We start from the raw sequence: 22011 nt of genomic DNA on the forward strand, positions 1-22011 counted from the left end.
AGTGAGAACTCAGCGGAGGCGATAGCAGTAGATTCTAACGATCAGTCGAAGTCCCCGCTGGAGAAGTTTATGGTCAAGCTGTGCACTCACCATCAGAAGCAGCTCATCCGTGTTCTGAACGATCTGTACGCTGAGCCTCAGCCAGGCGCCGGGGACCGGCGACCCTCGGGCTCTGCAGCAATGGATGCCTCCACCTGCAGTGCTGGCTGTGCCCAGCTCGGCACCAGACGTAAGGAAAAGGATGCCGTGTGTCTCAATATGAAGTCTTCTACTTCTGTAGAGTTGTTCATAGACCCATCAGGCCCTCACAGCCCTCAACACTTGACAGAACAGGCCCTAAAGGAGCCTCCTCCCGAGACAAACTCTGTAGACGGAAGAGAGAATACTTTGACTGTTGTCCAAAAAGATTCCTCTGAACTTCCAACCACTAAACCGAATTCAATGGATAGTTCCACTCTGGGATACCTCACTACATCTAATTCTTCCTCAGTAAACTTCCACCACATCTCTAAGAGCTTGGAGGGGCAAACCACTGGACAGGAGCAAGACACAGATGTGAAAATATGCAAGGATGGTAAAGACCATGTGCAGAGTTCAGCTTTAGTAGAAAATCTAATCGCAGTAAAAGTGGCAACCGAGAATAGTGAGGAGAGCAACAGCTGTATTGTTTCTCAAAGAAATTCATTCAGAGCTTTATCAGAAGAGGCTTGGGACTCAGGGTTTATGGGGAATTCACCTAGAACTGCTGACAAAGAGAATGCTTTACAGTGTAGCTCAAAAACACCTTTACGCCAGGACTTAGAGGCAAGTGAACAAGATTCAAGGCCAAAGCAAGAGAACCATCTTCACTCATTAGGAAGAAATAAAATGGGTTACCATTTACAGCCCAGTGATAAGAGCCAGTTTGATCATTCCAAAGACGGTTGGTTAGCCCCCAGCCCCATGCCACCTGTACACAAAGCATCTAATGGACATTCACGAACCAGGATGCTTTCAGCCTCCATTAAGACAGCTCGGAAAAGTAAAAGGGCATCAGGGTTGAGGATAAACGATTATGATAACCAATGTGATGTCGTTTATATCAGCCAGCCAATAACAGAATGCCACTTTGAGAATCAACGATCGGTGTTATCTTCTCGGAAAACAGCCAGGAAGAGTACTCGAGGATACTTTTTCAATGGTGATTGTTGTGAGCTGCCAACTGTTCGCACACTGGCCAGGAATTTACACTCCCAAGAAAAAGCCAGCTGCTCGACACTGGCCTCAGAGGCAGTGGTGACTCCCAAGCAGACCCTTATCATTTCATCACCTCAGCCTACAGTAGATGTGCAGCATCCCAGAGAAGACAACCCTGAAGAACCTAGTAAAGAAATAACCTCCCTCAAGGAAGGAGACAGAGATGCATCATCTGAAAAGGAATCTCAAGAGCCTGAGGTTTGCCCTGTGACAAATAACGCAAACCCAAGCAGCTCCTCTAGATCAAAGGAGACAGCAGCCTCCAACCCAGCGTGGCCTCTCCCTGCTCACCTTCCTGAAGAGGATCTTCCAGAAGGCAGCTCCGCGGTCTCAGCTCCCACAGGAAGCGGGATATCTTCCCCTGAACGAGACCAACCGCCAGTTGAACTGCTAGATACAAAGGAGATGAGTGTACCCCAAGACTGTCCCCTGCTTCCCTCCACAGAGAGCCTTTCTGAGGGAGGCAGTGAAGATGTTGTTCCTAGGCCTTGTTCCCCTCCTGAAACAGCAAGTAGAGAGGAAAGTCCTCTGTGCTCAGAAAATCAAAGTCCCCCAGTGGGCTTGGAGCCTCCCACGAGTCTGGGAAAGGCTGAGGAAGACCAAAGCATCGGTACTGAGGCTGAGACCGAAGACGCTCAGGAGTTAGATACTGACCCACTCTTGAAGGAAAGCAGCACTTTGACTAATGAAAACCCCAGTGAAATTGAGGAAAGCGAGGCACCAGGTGGTACAGGAAAATTCGAGGGAGAGGATGGTGATGCAAAACATCCTACAGAAAAAGATATGTGTGATCAAAACATTGACTCACCTGAAGAGAATCTGGACAAGAAGAAAAAAGGTAAAAAATTCCCCGAGGCCTCTGATAGGTGCCTAAGAAGTCAACTTTCAGATTCTTCCTCTGCCGATAGGTGCCTAAGAAATCAAAGTTCAGATTCTTCCTCTGCTTGTGCTGAGATCAAGGTTTCTAAAAATCCTGGTGCAAAACGTTCTAAAAAAGAAGGGTATCCTGGTGGGGCAGCACCTGAGAGCTTCCTGACTGAAGGTTTCCATACAAAAACTCTGGAGGACACTGAAAACCCAAATGTCAATGAAAACCCCTCTGGGAAAGATGCTGAGCAGGAGGGCGAAGGAGGTGGGATGATCACCAGGCAGGCTTTTAAAAACATGCTAGCAAAAGAAGTCAAGGGGGAAGAAGAAGGTGTTTTCCCCAGCAGTGACCCCTTAGCCACAGTTGGCCAGCCCCTGCCTGGAGAGAAACTGGAAATCTATGTTCAGTCTAAATTAGGTGAGAACAGTACTCAAGACCCCTCTGAAAGCATTCCTTGTACGTTCCCAGAACAATCAAAAGAGAAGCCAGGACCTGTTCCTGCACAAGAGACAGAAGAGGTTGTAAATGATATAGACAGTGCGGACAGCCCGCGTAAAGATGACGACAGTGACGTGCTATCTAGCACAGTTGGATTGTCAAGTAGTAGAAGTGATGACGCTGCTGGGCCCCCAAAATGGGTCCCAAGGCTTACAAGACTGACCTCCTCAACCTACAACCTAAGACATGCTCATTCTCTGGACTCCTTGGATACTATAAAAGTGACTTCCGAAAAGGAAGCAGCACAAGGAAACACAATGCCAAAGGAAAATGAAACTTCAGAGAGTGGAGATCCCTTAGACGAGGATGATGTGGACACAGTGGCAGACGACCAGCCAAAGTTTGTAGAATGGTGTGCCGAGGAGGAGAACCAAGAGCTCATCGCCAATTTCAATGCCCAGTACATGAAAGTTCAGAAGGGCTGGATCCAGCTGGAGAAAGAAGCCCAGCCAGCACCAAGAGCAAGGAACAAGTCAGATAAGCTGAAGGAAATTTGGAAAAGCAAGAAAAGGTCACGGAAATGTCGGGGTTCACTGGAGGTTCAAAAGTTTTCTCCTGTTCAGATGCTGTTTATGACAAACTTTAAATTATCTAATGTTTGCAAGTGGTTCTTAGAGACAACTGAAACCCGGTCTCTGGTAATTGTGAAGAAGCTCAATACTCGTCTTCCGGGAGACATCCCACCTGTCAAGCATCCTCTTCAGAAGTACTCTCCTTGCAGCCTGTACCCCAGTTCACTCCAGGCTGAACGCCTGAAGAAACACTTGAAGAAATTTCCCGGAGCTACTCCTGCTAGGAACAATTGGAAAACACAGAAGCTCTGGGCTAAATTCCGAGAGGATCCTGACCAAGTGGAGCCAGAGGATGACAGTGACGTTAGCCTCAGCCCCAATCCTGAAGACAGCATAGAGGAGGTCAAGGAAGGTAGAAATAGCCATCCTCCCACAAACTCACCTACCCCTGCCAGTACCCGAATCCTTAGAAAATACTCCAACATTCGAGGAAAGCTCAGAGCCCAGCAGCGTTTGATCAAGAATGAGAAAGTGGAAAGCCCATTTGGTCCGGCTGTGGAAAGTAAACAGAGTTGTAAGAGTGTGTGCATCAACCCTCTGATGTCCCCCAAGCTTGCCCTGCAAGTAGGTGCAGATGGGTTTCCTGTTAAGCCCAAGAGTACCGATGGAATGAAGGGAAGGAAAGGGAAGCAGACGTCTGAAATCTCGCCGAAAGCAGAAGTTCAGAATAAACGCAAGAGGACAGAAGGCGGCAGCACTCAGGACAGGAAGGACAAGGGAGCTGCGATGAAGGCCAGCAGAGAAAAGCACGTTGATGGATCCACCAGAACCCCCGCTGCCAAGAAGCCAGCTGCAAGGGACAGAGTCAACCAACTGCCCAAAAAGACGACTTTGAAAGAGAAGAAAGGGAAGATTCCTAAAAAGTCACCTGGGAAGAGCTGCCCTCCCTCCAGGAAAGAAAAAGAGAATACAAACAAAAGACCTACCCAGCCCTCCCCCTCGGAGATAGTGACAAAACCTGCAAAGCAAAAAGGGGCAGGCGAGTCCTCTTCAAGGCCACAGAAAGCCACAAATAGGAAGCAGAGCAGTGGAAAGACTCGGGCCAGACCCTCGACGAAAACCCCAGAGAACAGTGCAGCCCAGAGAAAGCGAAAGCTGAAGGCAAAGCTGGACTCTTCCCACAGCAAACGGAGGCGGATGGATACAAAGTGATTGGAAGGGCAGTATTCAAGAGTTAAAACTGTTCTATAGAAGTAACCCTTTATTTTGCATTAACTAAATCTGCTTTTATAAGCTTATCAAGCCTTTCAGATCTGCAGTTAATGGAGAACACCACAATTTAAGATGTCAGAAATTGCGTCTCAGATGGAGAAGGGAACTTGCAGAGTCTTTCTCTGAGGCTGAGTAAGGGAAGTTATATATTATATTCTGGTTGTTCCTTGGGTTTTAAACTTGGAACCAAGCAGTTTTAGTTTTTAAAAGTACAGTGCCTTATTTATCCTTTTTGTTTTTAAATTTACAAAAGCTAAAAAGCTGATCTATGTGATTAAAGGCTTGTATTTTATACTTGATGCACAAGCACTTGTACTGTAGCCGAGAAGACCACCATCATGCACATAAAAGTAGCTTTTCAGCAGCCACCCTGCGGTATCTGTACATGAACAGATGCTCCTCTTTGCAAACCCCAGCAGTGAACTTCCCTCTGTCTCGTTTGTTTAAATGATATTTGAAAGCTAAACCAAATCATTTTTATGGTATGTGGAGAATGCAGAGGGAATTTATAATTATTATAAAAGATTAATATTTCTGTTACCCCGTTTTAAAAATTCATATTCATTGTTGGTCACTCATCTCTGATCTTTTGTCATTTGAAGAAATGTATTCTAAATTATGTGCCCATGGGATAAGAGGTGAGTCACAAGGTGTTAATATTGACTTATGGGCTCTAAAAGTTATTCACATCCCCCAAATTATTTGCATTACTGATTCTTATCATCCTTTTCATTTTTGGCCTTGCAGGATTGCTAGCACACTAATGAGGCTTTCATCCTACTTTGGGGGAAAAAAAAAAACAAAACTAGGACCTTTTTTCCATCTTGTAGCCGTAATTTGACAATTAGGATAAGAGTGACCGTTCTGATTTTTTCCTTGCCCTGAGTACTTCCACAGTCAAAGAAAGCCAAAATGTTATTTTCAGTAATAGAAAAGCTTAAGATGTGTGTGTGTATGTTTGGGTGCATTTGCATGTGGTTATAAGCCACAAATGTCTCCCAAGCCCAGTTTTACAGTAAAATTCTTTCTTCTCCATGCAGTGTGATAGGGTGTTCATGAGCTGAGTAATTAGCATATGCCAGATGACTTAAATGTAGCCCAGGGTCTCTGTGAGTATCCCCCAAATCACTATGGCACCAGACTCAGAGAGGTGTAAACAACACAGAATTGTATAAAGGTCAGAGCAGCCTTGCTGTTGGAGAAAGGAGCACCAACATCTCACAGTGTGCCCATACACACCCCTGTACCAGGAGCTAATGTTCAGTTGGTATTCCAATGTGAAATGTACATGGTTAGAGTAGTAGGTGCCCTTTCTGATTGGTTAGCACCATACTAGCAGTTAATACTTGTAGTATTACACTGGCCTCTGTCATGTCAGGCTCTGTTTCATGGCTCAAAAGTGTGAGCTGCAATATTTGTAACTGATGTTGTTTGAGGCCTAAGATGGGTACATTGGCTTTACCTTGGTGCCTGTGACATTGCTCCATTATAACATAGTGTGTACTCGACATCTCCATTGGGCCACTCTACCAGTAAGGCTTGGTTGCTAAAGCCTCAGCCAGCTTCTCTAACATGCTCTCTCCCCAGAATAGGCTTGTATGAATAGCTGCTACTCTCTCCTTTTTATTAAAAATGTTTCCATTCATATTGCTTCAGATCTGTTTGGATTAACCCAGATGTACCTTTATTCATGCATTAGTTCATTCAAATCATGATAAAACAGGTTTTCTACCCATTCTGTTAAAGTTTTGCTGTATATAATGAAAACTTCTGATTGGATAGGACTGGAGAAAAGCATTTGATTCATGGGAAATGGAAAATTGTGTTGAATTTTATAGATAGTGAAGTTTACTATCTTCCATGAAGCCTTGATTTTTTTTTTCGTGGTGTCTCCTCTATCCCATGAGTCTTTTTTTTTCCTTTTTAATATCTTTGACTTTGGCCATTCAGGAGCGACCTATATTAATGAAACTGCTGAGTGTGTATGTTGGCAACCTTTCTCAGCATTAAGTTGCACAGAAGCATTAACCTGTTTTAAGTAGGTTCGTTTAATCTATAAAAGTGGTTTTAAAGTTTTTAAAAATCTTTTCATATAGTCGTCACTGGATATTGTTTTTGCGGTGACTTAAACGGTGGAGGTTTGCCCATGTCAGGTGTGCTGATCCCTGTAAATACGTTCAAGGTGCCCCCTTAGCTGCATATAGACTACCTTGTAAGGGTGCTTGGATTAGGTTAGGGATGTGAGGCTGTAAGTGGGTGGTACTTTTCCAGTTGCTGATTTATAATTCATTCCATTACTTTTCTAAGTTCTTTTTCATTTTTAAAAGCTTACTTCAAGATAATAGCCTTCTCTCCCATTCTAGGCAGCATTTGAGATAAGGTATCAATGTTTATGTATTTATTTTATACACCTAACAATGCAATGGATCATCTTTAAAATCAACTTACACTTTATAGTAGACCACATTTAAATAGACTGGGATTCTACATAATTAAGACACTTAAAAGTTTAGAATTATTTTCATATTTGTTGAATCTCATTTTTGCTTATTCAGTTAACTTTACTAATAGAAGAAAGAAAAAAAGCAAACTTGAGGGCCGACTCTGGAAGCCCTTTTACACTTACAACAGATGCTGGCAAACCTGTCTCCCAGACACCTCCAAGCCTTGGTTTCATCTCGAGTCTCCCGTTGTCTTCCCTCTCTTGCAAAGACCTCCTTCCTATAGCCATTGTCACAGTGTGGCTTGCCACTCGATGCAAAGGCAGTCTGTCCCACCTTCTGGATTGCAAATTTGAAAGGAATTCTCCTCCTGGGCCTGTGCTCAGTGAAGTGATGTTGGAGCTGATGTTGATGACCAGAGAACATTGGTATTTCCTCTAAGCTTCTGGAGGAGCTGGAAGACGCCTGGGAAGCAATCACTGAAGCTCTACCATAGCTCCCCAGAGGTGAGCCCTCTTCAGGAGACCCATTTCTATCTCCCATTTTCTATCCCCTGAGGCTCCCTGGGTTTGGGAGGACAGCATGGAGACTGTACCCTCAGTTGGGGTCCAGAGCCTCACCCCTAGCACTTCCTCAGACGTGTAGCAATCTTGCAGCGCAGCAGGAAGGCCACGAACCTTTGTTGTGCTCTTGAGGCTTCTTATATACAAATGTTATTAATGTCTGTTAACCTGCAGTTGCTAGTCCCTTGGCTCCCTTAGGTAGGCCAATTCTGTTGTGTCTGTACTCCATTAAAGACTTCTACACAAGCCTTATTTAAGAAATAATCTTAGGCTGTGGGTTTCGTGCCTCATTGTTCCTGCATAGTATAGATAGGTGTTAGTCATCCTTTCACAAAGGTGGTGCTTTTAATAGGATCCTCTACGCATCACATACTGTGCAGGTGAATTTCTCACTGTTCAGATAGGTCATCAGTAAAACATCACTTCAAGACGGTCATTTTGAATTGAAGTTTGGACTCTTTTCTCCCTTGTGATGAATTCTGTAGTGATGACTGAAGCTGTCACCATCTTTTGTGGGCAGTTTGCCTGTTGATCGATGGACCTAAGAGCCAAGTAGGAAAGGGCAACATGCTATGTGAGGCAAGCTGGAGATGCTGTAGTGTCACCCTCAGTGAGTCTGGGTCTTGGCACTGCCCCTGGGACTGGGCTGGAGTTTCCCAAGGTACTGGCCCAAGTTGCCACACCCACACCTTTTGGTTTTAGGTCAGCCCATGCAGGGTCTCATTTGGCCGACAGATGATCTTTCACAGGTCTGCAAACTGTGGGCTGGTCATTCTTTTGTAAGTAAAAGGTTTTTGGAACACAGCCCCTCCCATTTGTTTGTGTGTTGTCTCTGGCTGCTTTCCAGCAGAGTTGGGCATCTGCAACAGAGGCCACATGACCCACAAAAGCCTAAAATATTTACTACCTGGACCTTTAAGAAAAAGTTTGCTGACCCATGCCTGAGAAAAGAACCTTTTTTTCAGGATAAAAAAGCTTCCCTGGTTTATCTTCTCCTTCCTTCTGCCTCTTCGCCTGTCTTCTTTTCTTCTCCTTCCTCCTTATGTTACCTCAATTTTGTTCTTTTTACATGTCTTTATTTTTTCTTGCTACAAAAAAGACACATTATATTGCCACAGCACATCAGATACCATCTCCTGAAACTTGAGCTACCTTAGCCTCACATCCTGTTAGGATCACCCATCACAGTGGCCAAATCGAGGCCACCTTAACCTCTGGAGTCAGAATCCATGAGCAACTAGGAATGCAGAGTTCTAACATGATGTAGCCTGGGCCTCTCCTTTCATTCAGTTTTTATCATAGACCTGACTCTGGCTTCACTTCTTGTTTATTACTAAAGTAAGCCAAATTTTGTTTCTTTCAAAATTAGTTGAGACAACTTTAGGTGGATGTTCAGTTTTCTGAACCTTACATTTAGATATGGAAAAGCCTTTTCACAGAGAGGAAACAAAGTCCAATCATAAACCCAAGGCATTGTTTATTATGTAATATTTTTGGCCAGCTTCTAGGAAAATAAAAAATATATTGGCACTGATAACTTTTTTCAGTCACCTACTCTTCTTTCAAAATAATTTTATTAAAGGCACGCCAGCAACTGAAAGATAGAGGCTTGAAGTGCTTTAGAAAGACTAATAGAAAATTGGAGCCTATTACAACCTGAGCGTGACTGAGAAGTTATGGATGATTAGATTAAATCCTGTCAACTGCCAAGGTTTTGTCTTCCCCCTCCCCCAAAACTCAAGGATCTGTTTCTCAGTGGCTCTAAAACAGTGACTGTTCCTTTTGTTTTGAAACATAATTATCATTTTGAATTCTTAACTATGAATTTTTATCTTCTCATGGCTCGGTATCCACTGAAATATTGGAAATTTTTCTGAGTATGAAATCATGTCTATGTAAGGCATCAGCAGGGCAATCCTCACATCCCAGCAGTAAATACTCTACCCCAGGCTTGCTCCCAAGTCCTTTTCAGGGAGAAAGAGAAAATAAAAAGATGATTGTATTTAATACAAGCAGAATTATGGGAAGCCTTTTGAGACAGCCTTCGATATAGTTCATGCCTTGAAATGTCAGAACAAACTGCTGTATTCTACAGTGGACGGATTGGAAGGCATGAAAGTCTGACCTCCTTCACTTAAAGATACTTTCATGCTCAGGCAGAAACCCAGAGCTCTCTGATGCTGCTTGCCATGCTATACTGGGGACCCAGGGAACCACCTGAGTCACCTTGCAGGCATCCTTGCTCATGCTTCTGCCCTTGGAATTGAGCCACAGCTGGCCAGTTCCTTGCATTACCTTCCCTTTGTCTGATCATTTTCCCAGAGCCCTGGTGGTTTATGTTAGTGCTCAGAGGGGCAGGTGTGCGGTTATGCTCACCAGTGAGCAAAGTGACTCAGAGGCTCTCTCACCTGCCTGGGACCATTCCATTTAACATGAGGTGCCCAGTAGGCAGGCCACATGGAAGTAGATTGCTTATTAAAAAAAGAACCACTTGCCCATGGTTTTATAATATACCAGAGATTGGAGGAGTGCATTGTACCTTGTTTTTTTAAGGGTTATGTTAAAAAAAAAAAAAGAGTAAAGAGACCCCATGTGGCCGACACAGCCTAAAATATAAGCTATTTACTACCTGACCCTTTAAAGAAAAGGTTTACTGGCCCTTGCAATATGTCATTCAAGATCAAATTGTGTGGCCAGTTAGGCACAAACTTATTTTTTTATGTAGTGCAGCATTGCAACATCTCTTTCCTTTTAGATTTCACGGTTTCTGCCTGTTCGATCTTAGCACACAGCTGCTGTTCCACATTATTCCTGACTAATGCTTGTGTATTAGAGAAAAAAATATATCTCCCTTTGTGGCTTGAGTATTTGTTGAATCGTGGACATTCAATCTCATCTACTAGGATAACTAGTTAAAGCTAAAAGTACAAAGTCTTTTAAACTAAAAGTACTACAGTTGTCTTCATGTTTATGAGTCAGGGTGAACTTGACTCTCATGGAGAGGTATTCCCCTACAGCAGTGCTCAACACAAACGGATTTCCTCGTGAACTTAAAGCCTAGAATAGTGCCTCTCCCGGCAGGCAGAGAGCGTGTTAGTTTCACCCCCAGAAGCTATACAGTATATTCATGTACAGTATATTTGCAAGTTTATCACTCCCCAAGCTTCGGTCATTACTTGTGAATATAAATGGCTGGTCTTTTTACCTGTCTGAACCTCTAATCCAGATTACCCATCCTCAGCTCTCTTAAAAATACCAGCATGTCGATGGCACCTTGTCAGCCCACCAGCAGCTTTAGACCGAAGTTCAGAGCTCTCTGGCCTGGCCAGTGAAGCCCGCTCCTGGTCAGGCCTAACTCACCTCATTTTGAGGACCCACCTTTGGCACCTTGCCTCTTCCCTCTTCTGCTTATGCCCCAAGCCCCCTTCCAGGAGGCCTCTGGGAAGTCTCCTACCTTTCAAGTGCTTCACTGAACATATATATGTTGTATTAGAAGCATTTCTTTTCATAACTATTTTTCTTCTCGTAGTTAGCCATTGGGTCCAAATGTAGTCACCTTACCAACTTTCTCACTCAAATCGTTTTCTGTAATCTACACTTCATGTCGTCTTGTAGCTAAATCTGTAGAATTTGGGAGCTAGTTTGTGGAAGAGATGCTATACAAACAAGATTTTCATAATTTTGTATATTTGTACCACAGGTAGGGATTAGTTTTAGAGCCACTATAGCTTAAGGTTATAAGTTTCACCAGTGATTTCTGCATTCTTAATAGTTCTAGGAGACTATGTGACTATGATTTCAAATACATATATATAATACGTATTTATACACACCACTGTGAAATTTATTTCACTGTGTAAATAGTGGTATTTTCCTGTTCAAATGCTTCTATAGAAAGTATTTATTTTAACAAACAAAAAAAATTAATGTCAAAAGGGCTTTCCAAAAAAGTTTTCTTTCTAGAGAACCCATCCTCCCCAGCTACGATGCTCGGCCGCTGAACCCCCAGACAACATAGTGAAGGCAGACGGGTGAGCCTTGAAGCCCTCACTGTATTGGGGCAGATGCAACTGGATTGGGAACCTGAGCACAATCCCCACTGTCACCCCATCCCAGAACAAAGTGGGTCTCCCACAGTCGGTGTGGCTGTACCAGGTATGGCATCGGGGCTTGCCTCTAGCAGCCCACATTTTGCATACACAGTTGGTACATTCAGCTGTAGATTGCAACATCCTGTGCAGGGAGATGAGCCTTAGTTGTAACCCCAAGGAAATCCAAACCTATACCTGTGGGATATGGAGAAACCACTGGTTGCCTAAAGAAAGCATTAAGATGTATTTTAGTCTTTCTCACCTTCGTGAAAGACACCTGTTCCCACTCTCGTTAACCACGGGAGATAAGCACGTTTCCTCCTGCACCTTGACTGAGTACTGAGCGCCTCAGCTCGCTGCCTCCTCCCTCTCTCAGCATCTGTGCAGATGTGGGCCAGCCCACCTATAACTGATGGTACACAGTGAGGTCATCTGCTCTAAGATGTGTGCAGCTTTACTTCCCAGGAGTCCTGGTCTGCAATTCAGCACCCGTAAATGTAATGGAACTAATGCTTTCCCATCAGGTTCCTCTTCCCTGTGCCCCATTCCTGGGCACCCCTGTCTGAGTCGCGATTCTCATCCTGCCCGGCTGGCTGGACTGAGAACTGCAGCTCCAGGACTGCGGTGAGCTTGGGACTGGACACACAGGGATTTGTGTCATCCATTTGAACCATAATTAGCATATTTACTTATGGCCTCCCTTTGTCTTTTCTAAACAAATGAGGAAGACACTTGAACAGTAATGCTGGAGAATGTTTTTTTCAGATGCTATTTGTAAGCAAATCTGATTTTAAGATAAAATGTGAAAGGGTAACTAGGTGCCAGGGAATTTAGCACTGAACTAGACAGTCAGAACTTTTTTAACCTTTGCAGGAAGAAATAAACTTTGCTCTCATCTAAATGTTCACGAGAAATAATGTTGTAAATAGTTTTTAAAAAATATTTATTACATGTGCTGTGTACAGATTCATGTTCTGAGTGATGTTGGTTTGCATTGTAGTATTGTAGAAGAATATATTTTGAGCAGTGGACTTCCTTTCATAACACAGTTCACACATGGAGAAAGAACAAAAACCAGCAGGTTGAGAGCTGTTTGGGGCATTTGATCTGTAATGTTACATCAAATCCAAGCTTTAATCGTTCCCTCTTCTCATCTGGTTATGTTATATATTGTATATTATATATATATATATATATATATATATATATATATATATATATATATATGCATGCACACACACACACACACACATATGTATGATAAACTGGTCAGTGGTCAGCCCCCAGACCTGCAGAGCAGATTTCCAGGTTTTCTTTCTGATGTGTTGCCTGTAAGCAATAAGATTCTAGGTAATAGCATTTATTCCGGGCTCTGCGTTAGCCCTTGTCTCAGAGGATAGGGTGGGGGTAGAACAGCTCTTGCTAAGACCTCTTGCCTTTGCTGGAGAGGTTGCTGTACTTGAATTTTTGCTTCTGTTTGTCTGCACGCTCCTTCACATCATACGACACTAGCGATGGATGAGAAATCTGCCAGCACCAGACACATCAAAAATTGGGCATAGAGACTGAAGAATTATCAATTTTCCATGAATTTGTAGGGTTTACAGAATCTAGCTGAGGCAAAACGCATTTGGCTGTAGCATAAGTGTAAGAACCTTTCACATTAAAAATGTAAATGGCCAATAAAAAGTCCTTTGACTGTATCTGAGCTACCTTTAAGAGCTAGCCCATTTCCTGTACTCCTCCTCTGTGCCTGAGTTTGAAATATCTGAAGCCCCCTCCGTGTCTGGGGTTAAATCGTTTAGGTTCATGCAAAGAGGGCAGTTGCCTCTCCAAGCGTCCCAGCGTGTTCAGTCCAACAGATTTCTAAGCTGTTTAGCAGCCTCTCCTTGTGACCGTCCTGAACTTTATGAAAAATACCCCACACCCAGATAACCATTAATAGAATAATGTAGTTTTTTAGGCTTTTGGAATATGTCTTCTCTTTTGTATTTATGATGGTGTTTGGAATTTTTCACTAGTGTTTTTTTAGATTGAAGTGGGTGCATTAGGATAAAACTTTCCATTGCTGAGCCTGAAGCAAGCAAGAGGAAAGAAGCGGACCTATGTTGTGTCTTTGGGAAGGTGACTACTTCTTGTGGTGGGGGGAGGGCGGGGGTGAGTTATAGATTATGTGGGGTAAAATAGAATTCCGCCCTGAGGCTCCCCGAGTCTTATGGCCTTGTAATAAAGAATCCCTTTATTAGCCTCACTTAATCTCAATAGAAGCCTGCTGTTTACCCTCAGGGAACAAGTAGTTTTCAAAATTGAGCTCCTCCCAGGTCATTGGCCAGTGCCTGTGTGCAGGCATTGGTCATCTTTGTGAACTCATGGCATTATTTTCCCATACGTATTATGATATTAAGAAATTCAACCCCAACCTGTATGAAAAGCACAGCCCAGGGTCCTACTTTTAGGCTAGAGTTAATGCCTTTGAGAGGCCAGGGGGTCATAGGAGGCCCATGCAATTTAACTGAAGCTCAGGTGCCGTGTTGGGTTTTTATTGGTTTCAGGCCACAGCCTTCAGAATGAGTTTAGGGCAGGGCTGCTGATCCGGCTGTGGATCCAGGGAGCTCTAAGATGAATCTCTACCGTTCCTTTAAAGGTCTTTCTGGTTCTTCCCAGTGTTGTCATTGCCGAGGTCAATCTCGTAGTTGTTCAGATGTGCTCCTTTTTGCTGTCTTGTGAGTCTTAGCCAGCGATCCAGATGCCCAAGGACAGAGTCTTCAGAGGGCCTAGCTCCTTCCTGGTACCAAGTGTGTGATCCTGACCTGTGTGAAGGCGGTCTTGTCAAAAGTAGTGAAATGAGAATCTCTGCAAACGGTAATCCGGATGATCAGCATGTATCCCTTGGGCCTGGACTTCCACTATGTTAGTGAGTGTAGGAAAATACTGTGTCTTTTATGGAAGAAAATTCAATGTATGCTGTGAATTTGTTGGTTTGAAACATTGAAAATTTTTCATTAGACAATGTTTACATACCTCACCTGAAGAACCTTTGAGAGTGTATATATGAAATTTAAAATATATTAAGTTGCTTTAAAACAATATGTATAGCTATAAAAGTTGGAGTTATTTTAACTTTGAATATGTACCAAGTCTCTTAAATATTGAAATCTTGTGGACTTTTTGTGCTTCTGTGTTTTACTTTCCTATTAGACCATGTAGGAAACTGTGTTCTTGTTATTGGTAAAGGGGCCCTCACTGAAATCCAAGCTTGGAAGGATTTCCTTTGTTGTTTCAGATTTTCTAGTTTGGTTTTGAGGGGTGGGTTATGGAGCTAGAGGATGTGTGGGCGGGATTTCTCTAACGTTGACATCTATTCCATGAGCTTTTCCTAGGCGCTTATTTTATTGCAGCGTATTAAACTTCTTTGATATTAAAGTGTGTTTGTGTAGTTACTGGAGAGGGTACAGAACGCATTGAAGCCCAGCATTCAACTTGTAGCCTACGGCAAAGTTGGTAAGTTGCCAGAAGGAACCAAAAAGCAATACTTCTTACTACTTTTGCCTCGGCCACTGATGTTGGGACTTAAAGGAACATCATTTGGTAGATCTGTGGCCATTTTGTGAGTTATGCCTGACTTCAGGGAATAGAAAACACAATGGATGATCCTTGGGAATTCCCATGGCAGAATTGGGAAGGTGCCGGTGCTTCATCCTGAGGTGCAAGGAGCAACTGAATCCGCGCTTCTGACCTCAGGTATGCCACTGCTAGATGAGGGGGGATGTGCACAGCACCCCAGCTTTCTGGAGCCCATGTTGGGGTATGGCAGGAAATCCTTCCACTTACTCGATCCATGACCCGTTTCATTATATTCTTTCAACTCTCCTGGAGATGAGTCTATTTAGGGATCCAGTGAGCCAGTGATTCCCGTGGAATCTGCCACAATTTCATCAACAAGTTCACCGGACAGTGGCCATTGACATGCAGAACTCCACCCGATGGAAATAACCCTGTAGCCGGCAGTCAGGCCGCCCTCCTTAATTTGAATTTGGAGAACTGTCTTGTTCCAGATGAGGACTTTCCGTTGTTGAAATAGACCTCTTTTCCTCCAGTATTCATCCTGTGGTAGAATAACTGGAATCTGACATGAGAGATGCAGACTGGCTTGGGGTGAGGGAACATCTCTAAAATGAACTCTCAGGGCTCAGGACATAGGGGTGATAGAGGTGCATTATCACCAATATGGGGAAGTGTGGCAACTCTAGTTGGAAGCCTGGGCATCCCTTCGACTCCCTCCACCCCCCAGCCAAGCCCTGCTGTGCCCATTCCCTTGGCTAGATATTTCCTTGTAACTGAAATGTGCCACTTACTTTACTCTAACTCAGGTTGCAGACTGGTGGCTGACAGTTGTGTTTTATTTAGCCCGTGTTTAAAAAACAGTATTTTAAAACTGAGTGTCTACATAAAAATTGATTTCTAGCTTCTCTTTTAAAAAAAGATAATGAAGATCTGACAAAATTAGTGCGTGGTAAGAATCAGTTGAAGCTGGATAGATTGGAAAGCTCACCCTTCAGGTCATCACAGTCTGCCTCATTTACCATTTGTCCCTTGCTCTTTACAGTAGGGAACCAGGTCTCTATCCCTGCTGCTTTATCAGAAGTGGCAGTACAAATGATGGGCTGAAGGGCATGCGCCAACTTGATTCATTTAGGTAAGTAACCTACTGGCCTCTCCAGGCTCTTGAGCTTACAACCCTATTTTAACCTGTTTTCTGTCCTGTACCTGGTTCATTACATTTGCTCCCAAATCCCTCATTGCTTTGAAGGCACTGCAGTTACCATCACTGCCCACTTTCAAGGTGACCGTGTGCTGTTAAGGTGTGGCATATGTGACCGTCACCACGAGCGGGAAATCAGTTTATGGTCCTGCATTAGAGGAGGGCCAGCGGGGTCCCCTTGGTGTCAGGGGGCTTGCCCAGCCTCACTGCCAGGGCCTGGCCTCACCAAGACACTGAGGTCACTCGTCCTACAAAGCTCAATTTGAGTGCAGTTCTGTGGTCTGAAGTCATAGTAGAACCACTGTAGAAGTAGGTTTGCCTCCTTTCTCCACTGATCCCTAAGAACTACTGTTCTGGTGCCTGACAGGTCAACCTTACAGGACAGTTGGAGAAGCCGCACCAATCTGTTGCCCTGACGCTCTAAAACCTTCAGAGCCATGTTAAATATGGGCATGGCTCTGTACACAAACTTACAAAACGTGGGTGTGACACTTGGAGAGAAGTGAGGATGGACAGCCTCCCCAGATCCGTGTGTGCTGTGCCGTGTCAGGCTCTGTTCTCACACTGACATCCCCAGGGAGCTATGACTAAGCCACCCCCCAGACCTCCCCTTCCTTCTTCAGGAGGAACAGTCCTCCTTTGCCACTTCAGGAAGGCTAGAGAGTTCCAAGGGCAGATGCCCTACACGTGCTGTGTCTGGGCTCCATGCCTGGATTGTGGCTGGTTTATGGGCAGCCCAGAAACTCTCGCCCGTGCGAGGCTGTGTGTCAGCAGCCCTGGGCTCATCCTTAATGCAGAAAAAGAGATCAACAAAGGCAGAACCTGAGTGAATCAATTTCATGTTCATAGGAAGACAACAGACAATATCCAACATGTTCTAAAATAACACGTCTCAGGACAGGGCAGGTGTCGCTCCCCCAGGGGCTTGTTCTAAACCAGTCTCTTTAAAAGAGTGATCCAAACAAGACTACAGAACCCCCCCCCCACCCCAAACCAAACCAAATGTCACAACTACATAGCATCTGAAAAGCGAAGCAAGACACTGGATGTTGACTTTAACATATAAAAATACTATAACAAAATGAAATACAAATATATATTAGAATCTGTTAAGTATTCTGTGTAAAGAGATACTTTCATGGTTAGGCTAACAGCAGGCAAAGAAGAGACAAAGTCCAGGCTTTTCCGTTTCCTGACACCTGCACAGGGAGCCAGGGCCACTGTCGCCTGCAGTGCTGCCAAAGCAGCAGCAACTTTGGGACTTGCCCTGCTTACGTCTCTTCAGTAGAATCAGCCGAGGACGACGTCCAAGTGAACTGGAGTCTTTACCAAAGGGGTGGCAAGGCTTGGAAATGATTTCTCAGATGATTTCGCGGCAGCCTTCTTCTGGGACTCGGCAGGCCCAAACGTGAACAGGCAAGGTGTGTGGTGATCCAGTTCCTTAGCAACTTTCGGGTTGGTGGTTCAGTTGAGGAAAACTTGATCCTGGGGCGCATGGGTCTCTCGGCCCCTTGCTGCCCTCACCCTTGTGGTGTATCCCAGTCTTCTGGCTCGACCAAGGGTGAGTATGGAGTTGGGCTGGGGTGCGGGGTGCTGTGGAGGGGTGGACAGGGGTGGCAGCAAGCTCGCAGGGTGCTCCCTGCAAACAAACACTCCATCCTCTGCCCTCCCAAACCCATGGCACTGGGAGTGCAGGACTCCTGGCAGCCAGTACCTGTCTGCAGGTGCCCTTTCCACTTCTGCAGAGCGAAGAGGTCCTGCCAGACATCGCCCCTCAAGCCCGGGGAACGGTTTCTGCAGGTCAGTGAGGAATGGTGGTGGCCAGGGGAAGGTGTATGTCTCAGGGTTGGCGGGTTCCAGAACCCTCTCTTCCGTGGAAGGGGCAGGCTAGCTACACTTGAGCTTTCCTTCCTACCCAGCCTGGTGCTGGCTGCTGTCCAGGTGCCCGCAGGGGCCCAGAAAGTCTAGGTAAGAGACGGATGCTGTGCAGCCCTAGGAGAAGCCCCTCGAGGCCCAGGCTGCTGCCCATGGGTGTGAGGGGTGCTGTGGCCTTGCTCAGAGTTCCAAGAAAATAGAGCCTGGCCCCTGGTGAGGGGCAGATCCGGCCTTCAGGACACCTCCCCAGGTGGACAGGGCAGGGTCCTCTTCCCATTACAGGGGGCCCAGGACTCCAACTCACTGGCCTGAGTCCCAGGGTAGTGGAGCACACCAGGCGCGCTCAGTCGTAGGAGGCTCCAGGATACTCGGTATCAAGGGCTCCGCCTGCTGCCCGCAAGCACAAGGCCACCTCAGCCCCAACACAACACACTCCCCTGACCCTGCCTTCTGTTTGCAGATGGAAGGAGCCAGGAAAGGGACATGCTCACCCTCCTTGCTCCCCAGGATCCCCCAGGGGCACACGCTCCTGGGGAGACACTGGGACAGGATAGCGTGACCTATCTTGCTTCCAGCCAGCTCGCTATTTGGGCACAAAGATCTTTCTGCGTTTTCATTCTGCATGGAAGAGAAGCATTTGTAGTCACACGGCCACATGTTCCATGACTCTTCAGACACTGAGTCCTTCCTTGCAAACACTTGGAGTGAGCAGCTCTGGCCTGGGCCGGTGTCTGTGGTTGGAGCCCTCACTCGCCTCAGATCCCTTCCCAGGCATCCTTCCCAGGCATCACAGGTCGCTCCTGTGATGTTCTGTAGTCAGTCCCATCTGTCCGTGAGGGGAGAACACCCGCAGTACCCAGCCCCGGTTAGGCACATGAATACTTGTTGACGTGATTAATGAAAGTAGATCTTCTAACTCTTCCAGCTTCCCTCCTGGAGCCACAGTGGGAGGGTCTACATTGCTCGCCCCCGTCGCCCCATTTGATAGCTGAGGAGACTGAGGCCCATGAGGAAGAAGTTTGCCCAGAGTGACAGAGCCAGCGGAGGTTTCCTGATATCTGGACCACTGCTCCCTACTGGTCTGCGGCATGAGGTGACCTGAACCCAGTCTACACGGGAGGAGACCCCTCCTTGGCTTAGCAGCCTAGCCCAAGCCTCTACACCCCCAAGTCCCCCTGCTAGCTAGAAGCTGATGGCTGGCTAATGGCTGGGGAAGCCCAGGACCAATGCCCCCTTGGTGGCTAGTGCCTGGAGGTGGTGCTGTTTATTCAGTTGGAACCAAGAAGCCCTCTGTCCTTTTTGCTGGTGGTGTCCCCCCGCTAAGCAGTCCCAGCAGTTGTTTCCTCCGCATGAGCACCCTCCTTGAAATTACAATGCTCATCCCGTAACTTTGGGATCCAGAGGTCTAGTCCTAAAACCACCTCCACCCCCTGGCCCGTTCCTAAGCAAGCAGTGGCTGCAGCACTGCCAGGCAGCCCAGGGGGCAGGGCTTGGTCCCTTCCTGGCCAGCAGGAGGGGGCCCTTCCCCTTCGCAGCCTGGCCTACTGCCAGCAGACGCTGCGGCAGCAGAAGCTGAGAGCCAGGCCGGCTGCCCCAGCGCAGGCTTAGAGTACTTCACGGTTATCTGCAGGGGGGCAAGGGGCTTCCGGGACCCGCACAGGCCACAGGTGAGAGGGCAAGGCTGCTTCGGGAAGGGGCGGTCCCATCTTCAGACCCAGGTAGCAGGCAAGGAGGAGGTGTCACTATTCTGCACTTCTTGGCCTGACCTCACGCACACATTCATTCAACAAATATTTATTAAGCGCCTATTTGTGCAAGGCACTTCCGGAGAGGGCGGGCTGCGGCCCGGGCCACGCCCACCCGCCCCTCCCCAAGCTGCGGCGCCGTTTGCTTTAGAAAAGGTGGTTCTGGCCGCCCCCCCGACGGGAGGGCCGGTAGCCCAGGCGTCGCCGTGGTGATGGCCCGCACCCCAGCCCAGCTGCCGGCCATTCGGTCTCCGCTGCGGCCGCGCCCCCTCGCCCGCCCTCTCCCCTCCCCATCCACGCCGGGCGCTAAGCGCAGAAGGCACAGCCACACTTGGTGGGCTTCTCCACCTCCTCGGCAAAAGAGGTCCCGTCGCTGCACTCAAAGGTGAACTTCCTCCGCTTCAGCCGCAGGCCCTGGCAGCAGCCCTGGCCGGGGCATGAGCCCCGGCACTCCACCCACGACAGCGGGCGCGTGGTCTGGCAGATGGCATAGCCCCTCTGGACCTGGTGAAAGTCCCGGACAGGGTCCCCCCGGCACTCGGACTCTGGATGGGACAGACACCAAGAGAAAGCCTCAGGGCACACCCACGGGCCAGCGCTGCCCCTGGGGAGGCAGGAGGAGGAGAAAAAGGAGGAGGAGGAGGGTGGGGCAGCATCCTTGGACCCCCACCTCCATCCCCACCTCCTCCCTGCCAGACATGCACACGCTTCCTCCTGGGCCCACAGTGAGGTCAGTGAAAAGGAAGAACTTTCTAGCTGCCAAGGCCCCCCAGGACAGATTGGGCTGTCAGGGTACAGTGGCCTCCAGAGGAGTGCAAGAGGTGGCTGGAAGCCTGGGAGGCGATGACATCAGAGAAGAAATTGAAGCCAGGAGGACCTGGGAAGGGTCCCCAACTCTCAGACTTCCTGCTGCTCTCCGGGTCCCTAAGTGATGTGGCCAAGATGCTGTTACTCTGGCGGTCTCTTCTGTAAGGAGGGACCCCAGCCAGAAGGGGCACTTAACCCAGATAAAGGGGCTACAGGGCAAGCTGGGCCAGGGAGAGATGGGCGTCTGTCTGGGGGTGGGGCTCAGAGCCCAGAGGATTGGGGGCGCTACAGCCCAATAGCAGCCCAAGGTGCAGGAGGGGAGAGGGGGCACGGAGGGGTTGCTGAGGTTGGGGACAAAGAAAAGTCACTAAAGCACGTTGTGGGGAGGGACCCTGGAGAGGGCATGTCAGGAGGGGGGCCCCTGACCTTGCTCGCACAGCTCGCCCGAAAAGCCGGGGTCACACACACAGTGTGCCCCCTTGGTGGCTGAGGCCTGGCAGTGGCCGTGCAGGCACCTCAGGCCCCCACAGGGGTCTGCAGGTGCCCCAGCCTGGTTGCACAGGGCCCCCGAGTACCCATCCTGGCACTGGCAGCTGTAGGAAAGAGCATCTAGAGGCATGCACTTCCCGTGGACACACCTGGAGGGAACAAAGAAAAGGCACGGTGAGGACAGGCCACAGCCAATCCCAGGCCACCCGAGGGCACCCCACACCCCCAGCCTTGGGCTTCACAGGGTCTTATTCTGTTCCCAGAATTGAAACAAAGGGAGCAAAATGTGATTCTCTGTTTGTCCCTAGGGTCCTTTTTCCTGTTAATAAAAACTGAAAGCCAGAAAAAATTAATAAAACCCTGTGTTAGGCCACATGTTCCAATTTTGGAGTTTAAAGTCTTTCCTCGCCATGGGGAAGTGGAACGCGCAGGGAAGGGAAGGGAACCTGCAGGTGGGCAGTGGGGGAGGGTTCCCTGAGCCCAGCCCAGGCTCACTTGTGGCCATGGCAGGGGCCGTCGGCTGGCTGGTCGCAGTGCAGGCCCTCCCAGCCGGCCTCACAGTGGCACACGGGCCCTGGTGTGGCATTGGGCTGGCAGATGCCATGCAGGCAGTAGAGCTTCCGGCAGGGCTCGCAGCCTGGCACCACCCCTGGCTTCATCCTTGTCTTGGTGAAGTCCTGCAACTCGTTGTTGATGTACAGGTTTCGGATGCAACCGTGGAAGCTCGTGCCATTGAGGATCTGCCACAGGCGGAAGGCAGCCGAATTCACATCCACTGGCATCCCTGGAGTGGAGGGGAGGGGGCAGAGCTGGTCTGAGTTAGGCTCAAACCCTGCCTGGCACCCACCTCTG

At 47.4% G+C, this 22011-nt stretch overlaps 2 protein-coding genes across 18 annotated transcripts in view; one reads left to right on the top strand and one right to left on the bottom strand.

Annotated features, from left to right (window-relative positions):
• Positions 1-17246, top strand: part of LCOR (ligand dependent nuclear receptor corepressor) — a 138594-nt gene extending 121348 nt beyond the window's left edge. For all 17 annotated transcript variants that reach the window (XM_089897978.1, XM_022569170.3, XM_089897969.1 and 14 more), the window contains one exon: positions 3-17246. In XM_089897978.1, the coding sequence (XP_089754104.1) occupies positions 70-4326 (4257 nt within the window). In that variant the 5' untranslated portion in view covers positions 3-69 and the 3' untranslated portion in view covers positions 4327-17246. The remainder of the gene's footprint in view (positions 1-2) is intronic.
• Positions 17247-17253: 7 nt separating this feature from the next.
• Positions 17254-22011, bottom strand: part of SLIT1 (slit guidance ligand 1) — a 58926-nt gene continuing 54168 nt past the window's right edge. The window contains exons 31-32 of the mRNA XM_089897983.1: positions 21655-21943; positions 17254-21308 (exon numbers count right to left, since the gene is read on the bottom strand). Coding sequence (XP_089754109.1) covers positions 21077-21308; positions 21655-21943 — 521 coding nt within the window. The 3' untranslated portion in view covers positions 17254-21076. The remainder of the gene's footprint in view (positions 21309-21654; positions 21944-22011) is intronic.

The sequence above is a fragment of the Delphinapterus leucas genome, chromosome 16 (genome assembly GCF_059928025.1).
Source record: "Delphinapterus leucas isolate spDelLeu-1000000601 "Yukka" chromosome 16, BTC_Dleu_Yukka2, whole genome shotgun sequence".
Lineage (NCBI taxonomy): Eukaryota > Metazoa > Chordata > Mammalia > Artiodactyla > Monodontidae > Delphinapterus > Delphinapterus leucas.